Below are 23,389 nucleotides of genomic sequence, written 5' to 3' on the forward strand. Positions count from 1 at the left end.
CCTAAGACAGATGGACGCATGAGAAAATACACTCATCTTGATATGTAGACCTAGGCTATACACAAACGTAGGCTACGCCTAGTATTTGAGATTATTTTCACAACACCAATTAAAGAAACCAAGTGGAATATTCTAAAACACACGCGCTGCATCATTTTAATTTCTGCAACCGAAAAAGATACCCTTACAAAAATGAAATGTTTGCGGCAGATGTGCTGCACACTTGTGGGTAATTTGTGGGAAACATGACTTTACTAGAAAATATTGCCAGAAGCTACAGGAAAACTTCCAGCAAAGTTCTGGCAACAATGAGAACTTTGCGACTAGTGTTCGCCACCACCCTTAGCCAATAATGGCAAACTTCCAGTGAACTTCTGGTGACAAACCTAATTTGCACATTGGCAATATTGCAGCAAATTTGCAGCAAAAGTTTACCACAGTAAGCCAGAAACCTAATGTGCATGTGAAGTTTCTGTAAGGGTAAGTTAAGTAAATCGGACTGAAAAGTTATTCAAATGTATCCTGTTTGCATACGATATTGTGATAGGGTTCACCTGCCCATCACACAATCTCTGTTCACTGATGTTTAGGCTTAAAGATGCAAAAATATTGGACTACACCTACATCACCGGGAAAGTTAATTTGCAGCTTATGCGAACTTCATAATCACCATAACAGAGATTATGGTATGGAATATATTTGAGTACATGTATCCAACTACAATCAGGCTCGGACTGGTAATCTGTACAACCGGGCAAATGCCCGGTGGGCCGGTCCACATGTGGGCCGGTGACCTCCAGGTTTTTTTTTTTTTTTTAAAGTTATTTAGCCTATTTGCGGCCCGTCATGTAGACCTAGGCTTAGCCTATAAATTCAGTTGCATCCATTTGGATTGGGGGGTGACAGGTCAATCATTTTCGCCTCTTCATGACAGGTTCAGTGTGTGTTACGATCGCGCCCCCCTGCCCCACCCCTCAAGTGGATTTGTCCAAGCAGCCGCTTGGTTTGTGGGGAAATATAGCCTACGAGTCCATGCATGGTAGCCTAGGCTATATAAGTGCCCTCCACTGGCTGGTGTTCACAACATCATCACAGTTTAACCGTAAACAGCAAAAACAGCAATTTTTATAGACGTAAGTTGCACGCGCTACGAAGAGCTTCCATTTACTGCACCATAGGCTACTGTAGTGCGGTTGGTCTGTCAACATAAAAAAAACTCCGGGTACCTACAATTTTCGCACAACTTGGTGGAAAAGTGTAGCACAGGTTAAAGAAAACCTATTCATGTTTGGACTCAAAAGGAACTTCAAAGTATTTCCCATATAGTAGCCTTTTTAGCTCACAACGACAGTGAAAGTGGAACTTGGAGAGTGGAAGTCTCTCCACCAGGGTCGGACTGGGAACAAAATTCGGCCCTGGCAATTTTCTCCTGGAGCGGCCCACTACTGGACCGACGACCCCCCCAAATACAAAATACAGAGCCATTTCCTTCAACCCAATAAAATACAAATGACAAAATACTATTTTGCATTTAAAACACATATTACATGTTTCAGAAATACTACCCATCCCTGGGAACAGGCAGATTACATCTTTATAGTTGGCCATATGATGACATACTTAGGTTAATACTGTACTTCACCAGCTAGGGCACCAAAATGGCCAGTAGCTGCACTGTGTAGCCTATCTTGACATGTCTTTAAGTTTTGGGTTACAATATACAGGTAGTGGGCTCTCTGTTGATTTTAATGAGTAGGCCTAAGCCTAAAGTTACAGCATTTCTATCACAATTGACCAGACTTTGACCTTTTGTCTTCTTTAAACAGAATTCTGGCTATGATTGTTCCTTGTATTGCATCATGAGCCATCACTGCACCTATTGCATTCTACTGTAGCCTTAAGCCTAGCTCAGTCATTATGTTGTACCACATCACCCTCCATTAGAAGTGCAATGAGCTGCATTGAGCATAATAAACTGCATTTAGAATTCCAAATCCATATTTCCAGATATTTTGGTAAAAGTAACTTAAAAGTAATACAATAGTAATGTAATGCCTTACAATTCAGAGACAGTAATATTATAATGTAATGAATTACTTTGAAATGACAGTAATAAGTAATACATAATATATTACGATTTTGAAGTAACTTGCCCAACACTGATTAAACCACATGTCACTGCTTGACTAAATGAAAAATATAGGCTACTGAACATGCATGGAGATCGTCATAGTTGACAGAAATTACGATACTGATTATATAATAACCTATAGGTCCAAATCTAAAAGTTTGGGTTCAGTTTATGAAGTGTTGCTACAGCATGATACTGTGTGTTTGTTATTTATGGGGGGGAATCAGGGGGGGATTTTGGTATCGGTGGGCTTGTGTGTGTGTGTGTGTGTGGGGGGTGGGGGGGGTCGTCGGTCCAGTAGTGGGCCGGTCCAGGAGAAAATGGCCAGGGCCGAATTGTGTTCCCAGTCCGACCCTGACTACAATGGTATCCTCTCTTATAGTCATAGAACTCACAGCTCTTTACTAATGATCAGCCACATCTGAACTTTACAAGACAGAAAAAAAGGTCACAAAACTTCAGGTTCTATGACTTTACTTTGGCAAGGCACTAATGCTCGCAATACATATGAGCAAACGACAGACATGAACACAAACACAGAGATATACATGTGTGACATTCGCAGATATAACCCAGTGACGACAGCATTTGCTAAGGTCACGACCCCTCTCACACTCCGACCCCACGGACTTCCTCTTTCTTTAGCGTGGGCCCACAGGGTGCCTGAACTGAACTCATGGTCGTAGATGTGGGTGCCGTGTCAGCCGTCGGCTCCATGACAGGTGCTGGCATTTGAACCACCCCCGTCACCCACCCACTCCTTCAAGACGACATGATTAAAAGAGAAAGAGCGGTTAGACTTCTGTACCTCATGTAGCTTAACGCGGCACCACTGTCCTTTGAGAAAATAAGAACAAAAACAACAGCCATGGTGCATGTTAAATGACAACATCGACTGATTTGTGTCAGTTTTGCACCCACCATGTTTCCTGCCAGAGCAGGAAGTAGTCGTTGTTGTTGTTTTTTTTAAATGCCCATTAGCAGTCCATCTCTTTGGCTCATTGAAGGCAATAGTTAAAACTACAGAGGTGTAAAGTATATTCCCTTCTTGACGAATTCATGTTTTCAGTGGAAGCTTGATGAGACAAGCAAAGCTCCTTTCTCACAACACCTCGTTGTGTGTATATTACTGTATCTGTTACCTGTTTATCATTACAGAATATCTGTGCATTCTATATGTTGTGCATTACAGTTCTTTTCTAGAATTCACCATTTTCAACACAATCACCTTCGGTGATGGAATGTGCCAACCATAGTAACCTTTGCCTACACTCATCCCAGCATTACTCAAAACATCTGTGATCGTAGACCATGTTGAGATAAAAATAAAAATATGAGCAGGGTGCAATGGGAACTTGAAGTCTGCCTGCCTCATGCGTGCATGGCTCAAAGATCAAAAACTTAAAAAAAAAAAAAAAAAAAGAAAGAAATTGCACTACAGCCATTCTTGGCAGATCCATGTCGGGAATTTGCTGACATCTGTGAGCCGTAACTTGGGAGTTATGCATTAACAATGTCACAGTTGCTGAGTTCATCATAGAGTCTAGCGGCATACTCCCACAGATGCCCCGCTTCAGGCAACCCATCTGACCCCACAACCATGCAACACTTCCACCCCAAAAGTCCAATCCCTCTGATCCGCGGTACCCCCCCCCCCCCCCCGGGCTCCTCACTGAGGGCCCAGCCCGCCCTGTGTGATCTGTCCATCGCTGTGGTCCGAGCCCCAGAGCTGGTAGAACTCGGTGAAGTCCACGTAGGGCGGCACGCGTCCCGTCTCGTCCGGCTGGGCCGCCTGGCTCCCCCGCTGGCGGAAGAGGCTGCCGTCGCCCGAGCTGGAGCTGGAGCTCTGCGTCTGGGTGTTGGTGGACTGCAGGGTGGCGGTGGGGCTCTGGCTGTTGGGAGGGGTGGTGGGGGACATGGGGACGAGAGAGGACACAGGGTCAGGGTCCAGGCTTGGGTCAAGAGAGCCAGGCTCAGGAATAGCATCGGGCGGCAGGATAGGGTCAAGGTTGGGGACAGGGATGAGAGGAACAAGGTCTGGGTTACAGTTAGGCTCAGGACCGAGGAAGTCAAAGTTAGGCAAGGGATCGCGGTTAGAGTCAACATCAGGAATCAGACAGGTGCCAAGAATAAAGTCAATGTTATGAATAGGGTCAGGGTCAGAGTTAACCACCAGATTAGGCTCAGGATTAGCAATTAGGTCCAGATCAAGATAAAGATTAGTATAAGCAATAGGTGCAGCCTTGGAGACCGTGTTGAGACTAAGACTATGGTTGGTATTAGAGAGAGGGTCCAGACCAATAGGATCAAGTTTAGCAATAGGGTCTAGGTCTGGACCAAGGAGAAAGTCGAGATCGGGAAGAGGGTTGGGACCAAAGCCAATGTCGGGGTTAGGGTTAAGTCTGGGAGTTTGAGCTTGGGCGGGGATCTCACTTATAGGCTGCAAGATATCCACGGATATGGAGGGGCGAATGGTGGAGACCAGCACCATGCTATGTTTGTGGCCAGAAGAGATGAGGAGGTAAGGAGATGAGGAGACGAGGAGATAAGGAGATGAGGAGAGGCAGGGATAGAGCGCATGGACAGAGAATGGAGAGCATATGAGTGGGAGTGGGAGAGAGACAGAAATGGTGGAAGATGAGACGAGTGGAATAACAGTGTTGATAAGCCATGCACATGCTGACAAGAAGTGTGTGACTACAATCAGCAATCAGTACCACAGATGAGTACCACAGAATGTACCACAGATTTTCCTGACAGATCAGTTTGACGCTTGTTTTAAAGTTAAAGGCAATTTTTAGTGACACTGGACTATCTTCAAATCTAGTTGAGCCTTCCCAACCTCACATGGCATTAGTTTGATGAAATAATGTAAATACATAAGTACGATGAATAATGAAAATATTTCACAAATCAATGAAATAATAAAAATGAGTTTTCAAAAACACGAGAAAGAAATAAAAACTGCTATTAACAATGCAAGACAAACTATGATGACACAAAATACCAGGTACAACCAACGTCATTTTACTCTGTCGGGCACTGTGTTTACCCAATATGATGGCCTTACAGATATTAAATCTATTTTATACCACCCACACACCGTCCCCACAAGTGTTGTAGTACTTGAGTCCAGGACTCGAACTCGAGTCTGAGTCATGAGCTAAATTTAGAGACTCGTGACTTGACTTGGACTTGAGCACTGAATGACTTGAACTTGGACTCAGACTCGTACATTCAGACTCGGAAATTGAGACGAGGACTCAACTTTTTTTTGTAATGTCATTAGGCTATAATATGTCATTAGAATATTATTTGGTATATGATTTTAATATCTAAATTATTCTCAGTATTAATATTAGTGCAATGGAATGTTACTGCTTCATGTCATAGGCCTACATCACACATCACGCCATGTTCCTACAATAACGGACGTTAACTTTAACAGCCCCAAATGCCTGGAGACATGAATGCCTCAAAGGTTGTTTGTTTTGCATTTAATAGTGACTTGACTCGGACTTGGATAAGTAGTGGACTCGACTCGGACTTGACTTGGAATTTGTTTTAATGACTTGGACTTCACTCGGACTTGAACACTGGAGACTCGTACCTGTACTCGGACTCGAGGCATAGTGACTTGACTACAACACTGGTCCCCACACATGTAAACCATCTGGTGCTAGTTTACGATGCAATGAAGTTGGTGTGTGCAAACCAATCTCACAATGGTGTACAATTTTATGTGTGGATGAAGGGGACATTGTCCACCTTAAAGACACATTCATTTTTTTCATCTCGTTAATCATTTGAAAGTCGTATCCGTTGTAGACTAGACTGGATGGCAGCCAAGTCATTACAAGTCATTACAAGTCTCGATACAACTCTGAGTTACCAGAATTGATCTCATCGGGGTATTTCAAAGGCAGAACCACCACACAGACCCACTACATTGTTTCTGAACTTGAAAGTTACAACCGGCTACAACCGTAGCCAAAACAATACTGTACATCATACTGACATCAAATAGACGCATCAATGGGAAAGTTAGGAGTTCGGGGCTGGATCAAGCATACAGGCAATATCAACAGTCTGAAAGGGAAGTAGCATACCCAGGTGTGGGGGTCCCTCCCTCCAGGGTGGAGGCGGTGTTGGTCCCGTTGGTCAGCGTGCCCTGGGAGGGCATGACCAGCGAGAGGGTCACACTGGTCTTACTGGTGCTCTGGCTGTTGGAGTAGGGCACAGAGACCGGGTAGATGCGCCCACCTGGCATGGGCAAACAAAATGGATGGAGAATCATTATTAGGAAAAAAACACAATTTAATGAAACATTTTAATCTAATCAAAAAAAAAAAATGGAATTCATGTTGTATTGTTAACATTGGCCGAAGCTTGTTTAAATGTTCAAAATGAATTTGTTTGGGCTTTGCAAACAATATCTGTTGGTCAGTTCCTGTTTCCATGAGGAGACTCAGCTGATGGAGAAAAACATTACAGAAAGTCAGCTGACACAGACCACAGAAAGGACCGAGATACCTACTGGATTAAAAAAAGAGAACCTCTATGAAACCATCCACAGTGTAATCTACATATTCTATGTGAATGGGTAACAATGTCAATCCCACACAGGTGTTCTGTGGCTGAGCAGTAGTCGTACCTTTTAACCGACAAGCACCCTTAAAAATGTACAATTTTAGATTGTAGGTGTGTAACCTGCGTTGTGTTGAACCTGCGTGATTCAGCCCTGCACACGCCCGGACTCGAACCCGCGAACAGCAGCACCCCGGATCGGGAGGTGAGCGTGCTGACAGTTGAGCGTTCTGTCAGTTAGAAGCGTTCTTAAGGCTAGGGGTGTGAGGATTTACACGCGCAACTAGCATGCTAGCTCAGTTCGCCTCCGTTACAGGTGTACACTGTACCTTCAAGAAGAGCTGATGCAGTAACAGCCAGTGTGGCAGCAGATTTTCACTCAAACCCAGGAGAAGCACACCTGACTTCCCTCATAAATCATGTGTTCTCAACCTTCACATGATTAATGGGTTGTATATCGAGGGCTTCTCCTTGACCCAGGTTGATCAAAATCCTTTGGCCACATCTGGCCTTTTTGTAGATATAGTCATGCAAGATACGCCTTGAGCCACTAAGCTCATGCACAATCTTTTCTGCACAAACTACAATTAAACAGAGAGAGCTAAATGTTTACTTTTGCATTGGTGTAATTAATGCACTCATATTCCAGTAGAAACGAGTGCATGGCTGGGAGTTACAGAGCTAAGTGGAGAAGCGAAGGCCCACGAGCGGTCTGGGGTGCGGGGGATGGACGAGTGGACGGCGGCTCACCTTGCGTGGGCGTGAGCGAGCCGTCAGAGAGCGGGTAATTGATGATGCGCACGAGGAGGGTCATGTCCTCGTGCCGCGCGCAGTGCGATGCCCGCTGCCGCCCACTAACGAAGGCGTCGTGGTGCAGCCGCTTCACCCGCTCCACCACCGACTGCGCCGCCGCCTCCAGGGTGGTCTGCTGGGCCAGCTCTGCCGCCACCATGGCAACCATCTCCTGTAATGAGGATGGGGAGTAGGGGTCGAGGTTAGTGAGGTGTGGGAGTTAGGCAATGGAAGGGCTTGGCCTGCATGAAATGCTATATCACTGGAGTCCGTTTCCCAAAAGCATAGACGATGCATCTTCCATGGTAGTGTCACTGCCAAATGTGAGTCGACTGTATTTGAGTTACGCGTTAACGATACAGAAATACGGTGTTGATATTCGGTCGTACTTTGGTCACATTTTAAGGACTAACAAATATGCTCTTATTTTGTCATTTTCCAAAATTAAAAATGTGATATGTGACAATATGTAATAATTAAGTGTTTGTGTATGTGCACTTCAAATCTAAAGACTCATATTTGGCAGTGACACTACCAAGCTATCATAGTTAGCAACTATGCTTTTGGGAAACGGACAAGCTGCCCTGGAGTGGCCTGCCTAGAGATGTTGACAGTTCTTGGAGCCTGTAGCTCAGCTGGTAATATATGGCCTCAGCATCACTCTGGGAATGAGATGACTTTTTACAGAGCACATGTTCAGTTTACTCTATGTCAGGGGGAGAAGATTTGACAGTGGTGCGTCCGTACTTGATTGGCCTGCTCGGGTCCGTGAGCGGATTCCAGAGCCTTGATGAGACCCTCGGACATGAGCAGCAGAAAGCCCGTCACTCCCTCCAACGACTGGCCTCCGTGGATCTCTGCCTCTGCAATGATTGGCTTATTCTTAGCGGCGCTAAAGAGGAAAGGGGAGAAGTTGGAGAAAGACACAGAATAAACATGGTTAGAGGGGGAAAGACTTTAAAGGCAAAGAACAGAACGAGAGAGAGAGATTAAAAAAGGGCAAATGGCATCAAAATATCCACAAATTACTCATGGATTGGTCTGGTGATTTTGCTTGTGACTCTGCATGACCAAAACGCCAGAGTTGCTCCACAAAGGGGAGAAATTCAATTAAGTGGGCTTTATTTTTTCCTCCCTTTTATTGTGTGTGTGGGTAATTTGAATCACATTCAAAGCTTAAGACCTATTTACTTCCCAGCAGGGGCAGGAAATTGGAGCTCTTGGTGTGCAGGTTAATGCAATTTAAAAGGACTCAAAGTTGTAATGCCAGACTTGGACCGCAGTCAAGCGGCGGGCCTGAGGAGCAGACCTCAGGAAACCCAAGTGAAGCGCAAGGCTCAGGAGGAGGAGACTGGGCTGGGGGCCCTCCTGCCAAATGTGGGTATCACACCTCCTGGAAATACTGATCCCTGAGACCGCAGGAGCCAAACTCCAGCTCTATTCACCAAGTGTTCAGTCAAAACATTTGTTTTTGTTTTTTTTCTCCCAGTGTATGTGCTGTTAGAATCCCTGATGGGACGCAGCCTTGGAATCGGCAATAAACACAACTCTGCAAACAAACACAACGATGATGACTGGCCGTTTGAAGCGTTCCAAAGAGGCTCTAAAGCGACAAAATGACAAAACTGCATGGTCAGTGAGAATCTGCTCAATAAGCACAGTCTTTAGTCTACATCAAATTTGCCCGGTGTTCTTGTAAGGAGTTTTAACACAACATCTGTGCTGCATTAATTAACAGGCAAATTTTTCATTTTAATGCACGCGTCTGAAACATTTATTGCAGAGTGGGAACGGAGATAATCACTAAGCTTTCGTTATCCTGCTGCTTTAAAATAAAAAAAAAATAGAGAGACTATTAGACCAGATTAGAGTTCAACATGGCCGTCTAAACCCGACTGTTCATGTTGGGTTGAAGCACCATTCATCAAGTACTTGTTGGGCTCGGGACAGACTAAGATGTCATGACCTGGTTTTACACCAGCTCAGTGGACCACAAACATCTACTATTATTTTAAACTTTAAGCCACTCTCCCACTACCTTTATTATTTTGAGCATTATTTAATCTGACATGCCAGGGTTACGTAAGTGTTTGGCAATGGGGAGCACAACATTTTGGTCTCCTAAATCAGGGGCCAGTCTAATTTCAGACTCTGCTTCAGTGGTTAAGCTACCAAGGGATTCAGCCACTACCGAGGGTGTCCCACTGTCAAATGCATGCCAGTGCACTGACAAATTCTGTTCCCCTCCAACATCCCAGAATGCACCTCAACTCTCACTGCCCAGAATAAAACATAATCTAACAAATAATGTGGCTAGAAAGCTTGAAAGGTGCAACAGACACGTTAATGTCCCAATGCTAACCCCATACCGTAGTAATTAAATCTGCTTAGCATCGTGACCATGCTGCGCAAATTTGTTCAAATGTGCTGCATTGAAGTTAACTCTGCTAAGTAATGCAATCAAGCTGTATCTCTAAGCTAACGTTAGAATACTGTTTGGATGTTGAGCTTAGCTTAGTTACAGCTGCTTGTCAATTTCGACTAGGTTACTCGTGCAGGACTCTATTAATTTTATTGACTCGGACACTGAATGTTTGCACACATATCTGTAGCCTTTTAATTGTGTTAAAACTGCTAGGGTTTCTCACAAACGTCTTAAAGCGACAGGCACTCAATTAGACCTACACACTACCAAGACAATCTTAAAGACAGTAACTTATTTCAGCACTCACCCCCCCCCCCCCCCCTCCACCATTGCTCCCAGACTGTAGCACTGTAGCTGAACATGGGGGCTTATGAACATGCCCCCAGACTGTAGCACTGCACTGCTCTAGCTGTTGGCTGCAGCAACTCAAACTACGTAGAACCGAGACCTCGAGAAACAGAGAGATCTATGTGAAACTCGCCGAAGCAGCAGCAGCAGCACTGAAACACCAACACATGCAGCAGCTGCTCACCTCAGGACGTCGATGTCCGTGTAGTTGAACTTCACCTTGTAGTCCCCAATCCGGCGGGTGCTGCTCTGGCCGGCGATGAGGCTGGTCTGACGCAGCCGGTTGGTGTCAAGACCTGTCGACGCACACGACAGGGGTCACCTTCAGCTTTACGGCCCCATGAAACGACGGCTATTAAAACCCAATCATTAAACCACATGACACAGGGGCTGTGATCACCCCCCCTCCCTCATCTGGTCATCAGTGAGGTGAACATGCAATGAAACTAGCACATTAACTCAGTGAGGAAAAAATGAGGGAGGAAGAGACTACACACATAAAAAATATGAAATGAGGACCTTCAAAGGCAAGCACAGTAGATATGGGATACACGGTCAGGAACCCCTCCACCTACTACTACCCGAACGTTAGGAATCAGTTCGATCATTAAAAAACCAGCATGGATGAGAGCCATTTAGCAATATCCACCCGAAGATTAAAATCCTTCTTTATTGACACCACATATCACTGTAGGAAACCCCATCACCTCCCCGCTCACCGAGTTGTGCCAGCCGGGTAAGTTCGTCCTCGTTGTCTGTGGTGTGGGCTCGGCCGATCTGGATCACCTGGTTCTGGCCATCGCTCGTGGCCTTGCACAGCAAGGCGCGATTGGTCCCTGTTCAGGAAGGGCAAGGACACGGGAGCAACAAAACAGAAGTTAGCACCGAAGTCTGTTTACACTAGAGCGGTGTCTGCGTTCACACACACGCCACTGTTAATTGAGCTATTAAAGATAACCAACTGCTTCTTGCTCAGGATTACCCTGGGTGGGCTTGCTAAACTCAAATGAGATAATAAAAAACAGTCGAGTTTACGGGATAATACGATCACTATTGCCTAAATAGGCAAGGCAATGGGAAGCTTAAGTAAGCCTACTGTATAAATGTTATTATGTTTTTTTATAGGGCAGTTCTGGTTAGGCCATATTTGAGCTGGCATTAAGCATGTTATTCTATACACACACACACAATCTATATGCAAATACAGAACATGTCTATAAAATGGAATTAACAGTTAATTGACCATGTAATTGTTAAAAATAGGCTATAATGTATTTCATAGAACTCAGCCCATCAAAACGACCACAACCCTTGCTTCACTGGTACAGTGAGCTACAGAAAACATATTTGTTCTAGTTCTATTTCATCTGATGTGAGCTCTGCTGGATCCCCATATACATCCACTGCACAAGAAACTCAGAAAATTGTGTTTGTCTAAAGCATTGTTACACACAGGCAAAAATGCTGGACACAAACAAGATCAAGCAGATGCAGACATTCCTTGAACCAACTAAAGCAAAAAGAAAAACGGGACACCGAATCCCATGTGGCATTGAGACACTGTCTCTGAGGGAAAAGTGAGTCGGCAAAAACACAAACGCTAGCCTGCCGTGTCATGAGCTCCCGTGCAGACATGTTAACCTGCCTGTCTGAAACACTTAGCATTACAACAGAGTCTGTAGTGTGTCGGTCCACTCGTACCACACACTCCTGACCCTTTCCAAGCCTTGCAGTCGGATGGGGTGTTTTGTTTTTCTGCAATATGAATGACTTTCACTCTCTGCCCTTCCCCGACCTCCAAAGAAAACCCTGTGGTCCCCTGCTCTTTTCTATTAAGAGGCGAGACAGACACCCTTGGCATGAACTGACCCTCCTTGATGTCTGGATTGTCAGACAGAAACAATAAGCCTCAGTAATTACCCAATAAAGAATCATTATAGGAATGGATTTGCCTTACATCGACCCAGACAAGCCTAGGGAGGGGGGGGGGGGGGTGTGCTGTTTTGCTTGATGTTTTGTGTGTGTGTGTGTGTGTGTGAGAGTATGAGAGGCTTGAGAGTTGCATTCTATTAGCTTCCCATGTTATGTGCTTTGCATTAAACTATTTTAGAATTCATAGCTGGTACACAAGTTGTCTCCAAAACTGCATTTAACATTTAACAATGACTGCCTGGGGATGGTTAAGGGGTCTAAATATGTCTGCAGTCAGTGCACTAAAGTGGAACACCACAGCTTTTTTTCACCAAGAATAACAAGTCCTTCACAAATGTTCATTGCAAACATTTTCAGCATTGCGTTAGAGGCCATTGGCATTTCCCCAACACAGTTTAAGCCGAAACAATGCTGACTGCAGCAATGCTAGGAAGTGAAAGATTGTTTCAGTGCATGTTTTTAAACACCCCAATGTGCTAACAGAATAGAATGAGATGAGACCACAGTGTGTGTGTGTTTGTGTGTGTGTATATATATGTATGTATGTATGTGTGTGTGTGTGTGTGTGTGTGTGTGTATATGTATGTGTGAGTGTGTATGTGTCTATCTCACTGACCGACATTGGCGATGTAGAGTTTGTTGTTGAGGATGAGGGCCACCACTGCAGTGGCACCACCGTTCACTTCCTGTTCCAGCACGCCCAGCCGGTCAGACAGCTTCTGACACTGAGGGGACAACTGGTGGAAGAGAGCACCCTACAGGGGGCAGAGAGACAGAGAGATATATATATAGAGAGATAGAGAGAGAGAGAGAGAGGAAGGAAGAAAGGAAAAGCATAATATGTGGTAAAAGGGAAATACAGTTCACAAATATATGTATATAAACAAAAGTAAAAATCGGAAATCTGTGCATTCAATTCATATTATACATATATATATATATATCCTATAGGCAGGTAGAAGGTGGATATCTGCATTCTTCACTGACATAGATGTGAGGTGGACCTCAGGGATTCACCTACTGGCCCCCAACAGCTCATTACCACTATTCGAATATCTACAGTCATTATGCATATGCTCAAGCACACAAGCATTGTCCCTGTAGAAACAGACTGGGATGCTTTGTTCCACAACCCTGAGTCATTCCACTGCTTGGGTAAGAATCACCCCTGATAGGAATTTTCCGTTCATGCCCAGACCAGTCCAGGGACCTAACCATGTGGATGGTCACCCGAGTGTCATGTGAGTGAGTGAGTATCTGCCCTGCCGCCTGCACGTCCTTACCTCGGGGATCTGGGACTGCAGGTTGGCTTTCTCGGCCAGTACGTCGCCAATGGTTTCAAAGTAGCTCTTCTCCACGGCGTCGAAGGCCTGCGACAACAAACAACAGCACCCAATGAGCATCTCCTCCAGTAGTATAGACAAGCTCTGTTCACTCCCCCCAGATATTAAACAACAGCTTAAGGAGACGACCGAACGCTGTTTTTGCAGCGACCTGTTCATTTTCTACATTGTTTCGTATTGGCAGTAACTGTTTGTGTGCTGCTGATGCGCCCAGAGCATTTTGCGTTTTTTTGCGCCTGCTGCTCCTCGCATTTTTGCGGGGGCGCTTTTATGAAAACATAAGGCACCTTGTGCTTTATAAGCGGCAAAGCACGTCCTGCTTGATCGTTAGTTAGCAGACATTTTTATCCAAAGTGACAGAGACTGGAAACAGAGAGTTTAAACAGTAACACACATACAGTACCAGTCAAAAACACCCACTCTTATCCCTTTTTTTTTACTATTGTTACATTGTAGGCCAAAACTGAAAACTATGAATTTAGTTTTCTAACAGTCCTGAAGGAGTTCCCATGCATGTTGTAGGGGAACTTTTTTTGCTTGACATGACACCTATAAGAGTAGGTGTTTCGAAACGTTTGACCGGTATTGTATGTGAAATGAATATTTCACACCGTTTACGTGTTGTGTGGTGTGCACATCAGGGTCACGCTCTGTTGTTCAAGAGTTGGTTGGTCATTTTGAAACCTTTTATACTACCGTAATGAGAGTGCTATTCAAATCAATTCTGCTCAGACATTCTATGGTATGTACAGCTTAGCCAGAAAGGAACTCCTCTGTTTCATTTTCAATGTCAATTTTTCTGAAGTGTATGTTGTAACACTGAAACATGAATAAAACAATAAGTGTACGTTGTAACATTGAAACATGAATCAATAACATGAAGTGTAAGTGTACGCTGCCTAAATTAGTCCAAGGGACGTTTACAGGAACCTCTTTAAATATTAACAGAGTACTCTCGTGTCAAAAAAAGAAAGCCAACAGTAACCGTAGTTACTGTAAATGTTCTAGACAAATTTCCCAGTTTCATCTCAGGTGAGCCATTCTATTATGCCGTCCATTACTGGCAACACAGCAGCAAAGTTTACACTTACATGTATTCATTTAGCAGACACTTTTATCCACAGTGACTTACACATGTCAGCTATATTACAAGGGCATTATTACATTGTACCCGGAGCAACGTGGGGTTAAGTGCTTTGCCCAAGGGCACAACGGTGGAAGCTGGGAAGTTTAACAGGATCTATTTTGGCATTAAACTAAGGTCTGGTGTCCTGTACAATGACCAGGCCTATTTTCTCAAGAAGTATCTCCATTCAAGTTCTTGTTTTAGTGCAGGACTAGTCCTAATGAATCTATGTATGGGAAATCGGCCCTAAAAGTCTACATTTTCATGACTCCTCACATTCAAACAAAATCTGATTTGTCTGAAATGAATGAGTGTTGAAATGTGTATCCAATAATGTATTGTACAATCACTGTCAGCCCATGTCCTATCAACAGCATGCTATTATCACTATGCTTTTAGCTGGCCTGCTCAATCATTAATGATGACTTTTAACTCATAACGTACATGTAAAACTAACATGACATGACATGGTCTCTCAGTGGCATTCCATATATGGCTTGGGAACTGAATGGAGCCTTAGTAAAATTATGAATAGAATGACCTAGAATATGTGACATAATTCTAGAATATGAAAGTAAGGCTAGTCAATGAATTACTTGGACAATACTTGAGCATCCTAGAATTGGTTAGGATTGACAAAAATCTGACAAGTAGGTTATTTCCTACTTCACCTATGGAGAGCTATCTTTGCAACTCTTCACCTAGCGGACAGAAGTGTCGCACCTGAGAGAGTATCCGGCGGACGTCAGCATCTGAGTGTGTGGAGTTCAGCTGGCCCAGTAAGAGCTCTGCAGTCAGGCACTGAGACATAAAGTTGGCCACCCTGCTGCCATCGTAGCCATTAAACACACCATACAGGAAGCAGTCTTCACCTCTGATTGAACAGAAACAACACCACACATAGTGAGTAGAGGGGAATTAGCATCATGCAGAGCATATGACTGGCTGCCTGCAGACTTGAACCTTCAAGTGCATCTTCAGTACAAAATCCTGATAAATTACTGACAAATTACAGGACAGCAAATAAGCCCAAGATGCTAAAACCACTACAAAATCATCCATACATCCATGTTTGATATTAAAGCTATACTGCTATACTGTGAAAGGCCCTCTCCCCACAAGGCAGTGTTTTGGTTTGTCCTCTCTGGCCTACTGTAACAAGATGGCAGCATGACATGGCAGATTCCATGAATGGGGTTTGCTTATTCTGAAGTAGATATAAAGGACTGCTTCCAAGCAAATAAATGCACAAGTAATTATACCCTGATTAAAATATGTATGCTTGTATACATTCTTGGATAAAGCAAAACACATGTAACCAGCAACTGCATTTGCCTTGCATTCCAATCTAGAGATCAGGGCTGAACTTGGGACAAAAAAACAGGTGTCCCCTGAGGAAACAGAAGAGATAGTTTCATGAGAGTCTATGGGAAAACCCTGCACATAAACAGGTTTTAGGAACATCTGTTTATTCAAATGAGGGACACTTGACTGAAACTCAACTAACTGCTGCCTCTAAACTGCCACAAAACAAAAGAGTACAGATTTTACATAATCGACAAACCACAAGTTTCAAATTCCAAGCTTCATAAGGTATGCTGACAGCAAAATATAACTTGGATCCTACAGACACTACTCAACAGCCAGCAGCCATCATTAGCCCACATCTTAAACAAGGGGAGATGCGGTGCGGTAGTGTGTGTGAGATAATGTACAAACACTGCAGATTTTTTTAAACTACACATAGCCTGGAAAACAGAACTGGTGGACCACCAACGGCACCAATTATAATGATAGGCCACTGATAACTGAAGGTCCTGGGTATTTGCACCAGATAAAAAATACCCACACATCAAATACAAAAAATTACCTGAACCGGAAATGACCATCCTCGTACGGGTGGCTCTGAGTGCCCTTGCCATCTGTTCCGTACACACAGTTTGGTGCATTGCCCACACCACACAACTGGCACAGGGGCAGGTCATCTGTCCAACTCTGATGCTGAGGAGAAAAAAGAATAAGAGTGCATCTTCCAAGATTAGGCAAGAATGCCTTACTGCTATGGATGTATTAAGTAAGATATTCATTTATCCACATAAGTAAGGTATTAATACATCCACGGCAGTAAGGTACAGTGTACTGTGATTTTTGTACAGTGATTTTACCATTTGGACCTAATTAGATAAGACATTGTGTGCTACTACATCTCACGGTAAAGTGTCTGCCAGCTTGCACCAACAATGGTGAAATCTATCAGAAGAATTTTCACTTATACAGAACAGGCCCCTGGTATTTAGCCTCTGGCCACCGTGACTAGCTTATCAGATTTCCCTGTTCTCTTCCATCAACAATGATGAAATGCAGTGGCTAGCAAGCTCCAGCCTCTCCTTTGAATAGCCTCTGCTGGGCACATCTAATGTGATAGCTACAAAGCCGTCGGTAACCTATAACGCAAGAAACTTGACAACTTGAAGAACGTATTGCACACCTTGATTTGTCAGCACACGTTACTACTTTGGGCAGAAGCTAATGTTTTGAAGTGTTAGCTTACTCGCAGGCCAGGTAGCCAATTAAATGTTCACGTTAATCAGTTTCATCTTGTAAAGTGTCTGGGCAGTAAAGTAGATATTTCATCCCTAAATGTTGAATGTGGATATTTACTCAAATGCACATTTTGCATACAGAGGAAAATAGATGACTGAAATTAAAACTTATAATGACTTGTCAAATTAGTTAGCTAGCTTCTAGCTAACTACACTAGCTATCTGGAGCTCCATAAGCACTGCCTTGATGCAAAGAAAACATTGACCAATTTTGTACGTTTATCTCTGGAAAATCATGCAAAGTTCAATATGATAATCAAACTGTCATCTATTCGGTAGGTTGAATTGGCCATGCTGACGCAAAATCACACAGAAAATTGTTGCTAAAACAATTTCTTACGCTCTGCATTAGATTCCTCCGCTGCGCCGCCATCTTGAGCGGAAGTGGATAACTTCTCATAATGACGTCGAAAAACCCACGTACCCCACGCATCAACGCAGTGTGCGTACAGTAAAGCGGAAGAAATCATGGCTGAACTAGACATCGGCAAACATTGCAAAGTCACGGCTTGTAACCAAAAAGACTTTTTGCCCTTTACTTGTGATGCGTGCTCTGGTGTTTTCTGCGTGGAACACAGAACTCGTGAATCACATTCATGTCCTCAGCTGAATGTTCAACGTGAGGTGACTGTTTCAGAGGGTAACGTTAGCAACTTATACCAATGTGCATTTCAGGATTGTAAAGGCAGAGAACTGCTGCCAGTCATCTGCCCCCATTGTGAGAAGAACTTCTGTCTTGCACATCGACATCAAGATGACCACAAGTGTGAAAAACTTGAGACACAGAAACCGCGAATGGCAGCCACAAAGGAGCTGGTTCAAAAGATTGTTGAATCAAAGAAGAATACGCCGTCGAGTGGTCGTCGTAAAGGAGCGAAGAACAGCGCAACAGCAGCAAAGGTTGCACTAATGAAGTTAAAAATGCATGCATCTGGAGATAAAGCAATACCACAGACGGAGAGAGCCTATTTTCAAGTTTTCTTGCCTAAAGAATCCAAAGACCGCTCTGTGTCCATGTTCTTCTGCACTAAATGGACTATAGGGAAAATGATTGACACGGCTGCTTCGCAGGCTGGCTTGAAGAACAACAACAACGTGCTAACAGCCAAGAAGCTACGGTTGTGTCATCCTGAGACAGGTGAAGCCCTCAGAATGGATGTTACTCTGCTCTCTCTACTTGAACAAGAACTTCCACTACATAATGGAGGCAATATGATCTTGGAGTACCTAGACAGCGGGTGCACTATGTTGGATGATGTAGGAGCATACATTCAAACACCATAAGATCTCCATCTTCAGTGCTGATGTCTTAGAATTGGAAGTTGTTATTACCCTGAAAATCTCTGTTGAGACTTTATTTTCAATGTTTAAGTTCAAAATGCCCATTAATGTATGTTATTTTACATATTGATAATAATAATGTGTTAAGATACAGTTTCTGTTGCATTATTTCTGCTATCATAGCCTACAACAGCATTTTCATGGAATGGAATTATAGATAGATAGATAGATAGATAGATAGATACTTTATTGATCCCCAAGGGGAAATTCAAGAAATTCTAGTCAAAGTAGATCATGTAACGGAAAGATGGTAGGGCCTAGGCCTAGGGTATCTTTTAAGTGTGCTAGCCCTCTTTGCCAGGGGCTGGATTTTAAAGGTAAAGAGGGAAACTATATTTTCTGAAATCTATGTGTTTGGGGGACAGTAATGAAGGGTTAAACGTTTAGTTTAAGTCAGAGGTTGTCTTCGAGTATGGTTTCTAGTTTTGCCAGCTGAATTTCGTCTGATTGTGGTGAAATGCAATTGGATTCCATCTAACCTACATAGCAATGAGACTGATGTGATCATGGTTAATTATGCCTGAGTGTTTTTTAGAGGAAATCAAGGAGGTAAAAGCAAAGTCCTTCAAGTCCCTCCACTCGGCGGCCATATAGCAACGCTTTTTGAGCACTCATCGGGCATCCTATTCGGCAGAAATGCGCATGCGCAAGGCTTCACGGCACCAATCTTGCTCCAGCTGCGAGTTCACAACACATGATTGGCACGATGTCTTCACAACACACCATATGATTGGCTCAATGTATTCACATCACACCACATGATTGACATAATGCATTCACATGTCAACGTTTTGCCGAGGAAGGGGTAGGATATGTGTAGACAACAGCCATTGGCGTTATAAACTAGCCCCATGCATTTCTATGGAGGATTTTTTGAGTGCTGTGTCTCCTCATTAGAAAGTCTCTGGTCAAAGCACTGTTTGTGGCTTATTTAATGTATTTTTATGATGTCAAAAGTGATAACGGCTGCACATTCTTTTCAAGAAGCAAAATGTTGACTTTTAAACTTACCTCAAACTCTAAAATGTTATTGCTTATTTTCTTTTGATGTGAATTATTGGGAAATTGATCTTAATTCATTCATGATACATGTATTTCCATGCATGCATGCTATTTATCTTATCACTTAAAAAGTGATATATAGTGTCTTAAAGTCAGAATGTTTTCAAAATGACACATTTGTTGATAAGACGTCTTACAGTTCTGTCCGCACTTTTTATATCTGTAAGACTTTCATTAAAATGTATTACAATTAGGCAATATCAAGGGCGTCTGTCACTCTAAAAAAACCCTCGGCACATCTCACCTCTGCTGAATATATTCAGGCTCTGAAGTGTTTTTAGTGATTGAATATTTTAAATATTGTTCTCGAATCAAAATGAAAATGAAATGGTTGCAAAAAACAAACACTGTAGGCCTATTTTACAAAGCATGATGACCTCAAACTGCCTCTCTTGTGCAACTAGACTACCCTCTTGTGGTGAGAAAAAAGCACACAGCAGTATCATTTGTGATTACTTTCCTGCAAGACTACTAAACTGGCTGGAGAGATTAACTCTTCCTACTTAAATGTATTATCTAAGATATGTTAAGAAGATCCATCAGTGTTAGTCTACAACTTTCCACAATCAAATAGTATAGAAGTCCTACATTTTTCCTAACTCGTCTAAAAATATGTTACAGGTCTTTGTAAATTTACTCTGGTTATTTGGTCACTGAATTTGATTAAGACTGATTTGTCTTAATTGTCAATCCATAATAATCAATCTGAATTGATCACATTATTAGGAATAGGATAAGTATAAGGATTGGGCTTGTAATACCATTCATTTGAGGTTAGTCCATTTTTTTTGCAAATGAGCAAAAAAGATCAGAACACCAAACAGGTATAATTGTTTTTGGTCTTTATTGTTAAATTACAAAAGTAGTGTTAATGTGATGGTGAATTGAAATGGTAAACTTCAATTTTAAAACAGGAAAGTGACACAGGAAAGCCATCAGTTGAATGTGTATGCTGTTAGTCCTCTCCATATTCCCATGTGCTCTCTTTGCTACTGAGCAGCTTTGGGCATCTCGTCTTCTTTTGACGCTACTGGCTCTCCTCCTCCTGCAGCCACCACGCCGTGTCACTCAGCTTGATCTGAAACGTGACTCTTTTCCTCTCTTGTCCAGTCCCCTTTGTCCTGCCTGACCCCGCAGTAGTCTCCGTGATGCAGGAGTCATGTGATCTCACGGTGAACGAACTCCAGGTCTGGTTGGCCTGGTCGAGTTTCCTCTGTCTCTCCTCTCGCTTCTTCTCCTTAGTTTGTCGACTTGCGTCCATTTCAGCCAAAAAAGCGGTTATGTCATCGTCCCTCTCCTGGACCCCCTGTGCGTTTCTCCACCTCTCTTCCTCTCTCAGTCTCTCGTCCACCCCGTCGCTCTCCTCCTCTGACAGTTCTAATGTCTGGTCTTGTCTCATCAGATCCAGCGCTCCCACCTCCTCATGCACTTTTACAGCAGCCATTTCTTCTCGCTTGCCTTTTTGTGTTTGAGTGTCAGCCCCACCAATGGCTAATTCCTCAATCCACAAAACACTGTCAAAGTCACCTTCGCTAATGGATGTTGTTCGCCTCCCCTCCTTCCTTCGTCCCTGCAGATAGGTGACCGGTGTGTCTTCAGTTTCCAGTGGGGACTTCTTCACTGGGCTGTTTGACTCACAATCCTTCGCTCCTGTCTCCTCGCCCCATGCCTGCAGCCATTGCGGTCGGGCCTTCTCCATTTGCCTCACCTGCGCCTGTGGACTCGTATCATCATCACGTCTGCCCTGCGCAGTAACTCGCTTCGCTTCCTCTCGCTCATTCTCCTCCTCCAGTTCCTTCAGAAGCATGTCCACCTCTAACACTACGTCATCATCTTTCTCGTTCTTTAATCTATCTTTATCCTCACCTTTTCTCCCAGCCATCGGTTTCACCAGGTCTCTTGATTGTCTTGATTTAACATCATTTCTGATTTCCTTTGTCACACCTTCATCACTTGCTGGTTCATGTTTGTCAGTCTCCGTGGACAGCAGTATCTCACTCACTTCATCTATCTCTTCCAAAGACATATCCACTTCAAGTAACTTTTTCTCATCAGTAGTCTCCGTTGCTCCACTTTTGACTGCTGGGACAGGGGTCATTTTTCCCTCAGTGATAGACTGTGGCTCTTTTTCTGTTTTTCTTCTGTTCTCGTTCTCCACCTTCTTTCTTTCTTCCATCGTCACACCAGTCTGTTGACGTCCCTCTTTCTCCTGATCCCATTTCTCTCTCTGCTTTGTGTTTGTTTTACGATTCTGTGTCCGCATGGGTTGCTCCTTCTTAGTTGCCTTCTCTGTTTCTCTGTTGAGAGGCACAAATGCCTCCAGTAATAGCTCATCTTTGGTCTTGTTTTTTCCCTCTTGCATTTGTGCCTCAGAATCATTTTTCTCACCAGTCATGCTCAGGGGGTCTCCTTCTTTTTGTTTGAGCTCTTTCATGGTCACATGCTCCGTTATCACTACCTCATGTTCTTGGTAGTGTGGACTTTCTTTTGCCTTCAGCAACCTCTTCGGCTCCGTTTTCTCTTCCTCCAGCATTTTTTGTGCACTTTTCTTTTTCTTTTTCTCCTCCTCTGCTCTCTCTTTCACAGCTCCAGCTAAACACCCTGTCACATATCCAGATGTGTCACACTCTCTTTCCAATCTCTGCACATACTTCTCCATCCCCCTCTCCTTCTCCATATCCATCTCCATCCCCCTCTCCTTCTCCATCCCCCTCTCCTTCTCCTTCTCCATCTCCATCCCCCTCTCCTTCTCCTTCTCCTTCTCCACCTCCCTCTGTGTGAGCTTTTCCTCAATTCTCCGTAGCTCAGTGACACTTTGCCTCTGCCGTCCCTCAGTCTTCATAGTCTCTTCACTTCCCTGCATCTCCTGGATCGTTTTATGCTGCTGCTTTATCTCCGTCCTTTTAGTTGTCGTCTTCAACCTCTTCTCCACTCTGTTGTTGTCGTCTTTGAGCTCTCCGTCCTCGGCCTTCCTTTGGGCAGCCGCGCATCGGTCTGGAAGAGGTTGGATCTCCATTTCCATCACTCTTAAAGACTCTATCTTTGTCTGTTCCTTTAACACACAGCTGTTTCTTCCTGCCTCTTGTAACTCAGCTTGTAAGATCTGCTGTAGAATCTGCATTTCTGTTTCTTTCTGTCCCCTTAGCTGGTCGCTTTTCTTCTGCAAGTCAGATTTCCTCGTTTCTCTCTCCTTCCGCACCACTGGAACATCTATCTGACTTATTCCTCTGTTCCCCACCATTTTCAGACTGTCCTCCTCCACATTCTTTGACCATCTTCTCGCCATCTCTTTCCTCTGTGGCTCTAGCGGGTTCTCAGTGGTCGTCCTGTGCAGTCTCTCTTGGAGGAACCGGATCTCCTTCTCCCGGTTCACTATTCTGATGATGTCCCTGGTTCGGTCCTCCTCCAGCTGGTAGCGCGCTCTTCCCACCTCTCGCAACTCAAGCACCAGGAGCTCCAGCTGGAGCTGCAGCGTCTTCTCTCTCTCTCTCCCCACCTGGCCGTCTTTGCTCGCCGTTGTAGCTACCTGACGCCTCCTGAGTGGGACCCACCCCCCTACATTCCCAGCGCTCTCCTCTTCGTCACTCTCGTTCTCATCCATCTGTTGCCGTCTGTGTCCTTCATATTCAGACATGCTCCGACCACCCCTATGGCTAAACTCTCCTGCCTCCAGCTTCATCTCCAGGCTGCAGAATCTTT

General features: G+C 44.0%; 2 protein-coding genes across 2 annotated transcripts; one reads left to right on the forward strand and one right to left on the reverse strand.

The window, feature by feature from the left end:
* Positions 1-2,588: 2,588 nt before the first annotated feature.
* Positions 2,589-17,749, reverse strand: tab1 (TGF-beta activated kinase 1/MAP3K7 binding protein 1). The gene is made up of 11 exons (XM_042102696.1): positions 17,628-17,749; positions 16,555-16,685; positions 15,408-15,558; positions 13,499-13,585; positions 12,832-12,970; positions 11,003-11,119; positions 10,468-10,579; positions 8,258-8,402; positions 7,469-7,682; positions 6,241-6,394; positions 2,589-4,023 (listed from the first exon to the last, which is right to left on the reverse strand). The coding sequence occupies exons 1-11, from the start codon at positions 17,718-17,720 to the stop codon at positions 3,801-3,803; spliced, it is 1,566 nt and encodes a 521-aa protein (XP_041958630.1). The 5' UTR covers positions 17,721-17,749; the 3' UTR covers positions 2,589-3,800.
* On the forward strand, positions 17,680-18,721 carry zfand1 (zinc finger, AN1-type domain 1). Its single transcript, XM_042102697.1, has one exon. The coding sequence runs from the start codon at positions 17,756-17,758 to the stop codon at positions 18,569-18,571; it is 816 nt and encodes a 271-aa protein (XP_041958631.1). The 5' UTR covers positions 17,680-17,755; the 3' UTR covers positions 18,572-18,721.
* Positions 18,722-23,389: the final 4,668 nt, after the last annotated feature.

This window comes from Alosa sapidissima, chromosome 9 (genome assembly GCF_018492685.1).
Source record: "Alosa sapidissima isolate fAloSap1 chromosome 9, fAloSap1.pri, whole genome shotgun sequence".
NCBI classification, from domain to species: domain Eukaryota; kingdom Metazoa; phylum Chordata; class Actinopteri; order Clupeiformes; family Clupeidae; genus Alosa; species Alosa sapidissima.

Excerpts from the sequence above, each read along its gene's own strand:
- zfand1 (XM_042102697.1), top strand. The coding sequence starts at position 17,756 with ATGGCTGAACTAGACATCGGCAAACATTGCAAAGTCACGGCTTGTAAC.
- tab1 (XM_042102696.1), bottom strand. The coding sequence starts at position 17,720 with ATGCGTGGGGTACGTGGGTTTTTCGACGTCATTATGAGAAGTTATCCA. Across the intron at positions 10,580-11,002 it reads TACCCGGCTGGCACAACTCG|GTCTTGACACCAACCGGCTG; the intron begins GTGAGCGGGGAG and ends GTGCGTCGACAG. Across the intron at positions 6,395-7,468 it reads CTCGCTCACGCCCACGCAAG|GTGGGCGCATCTACCCGGTC; the intron begins GTGAGCCGCCGT and ends TGCCCATGCCAG.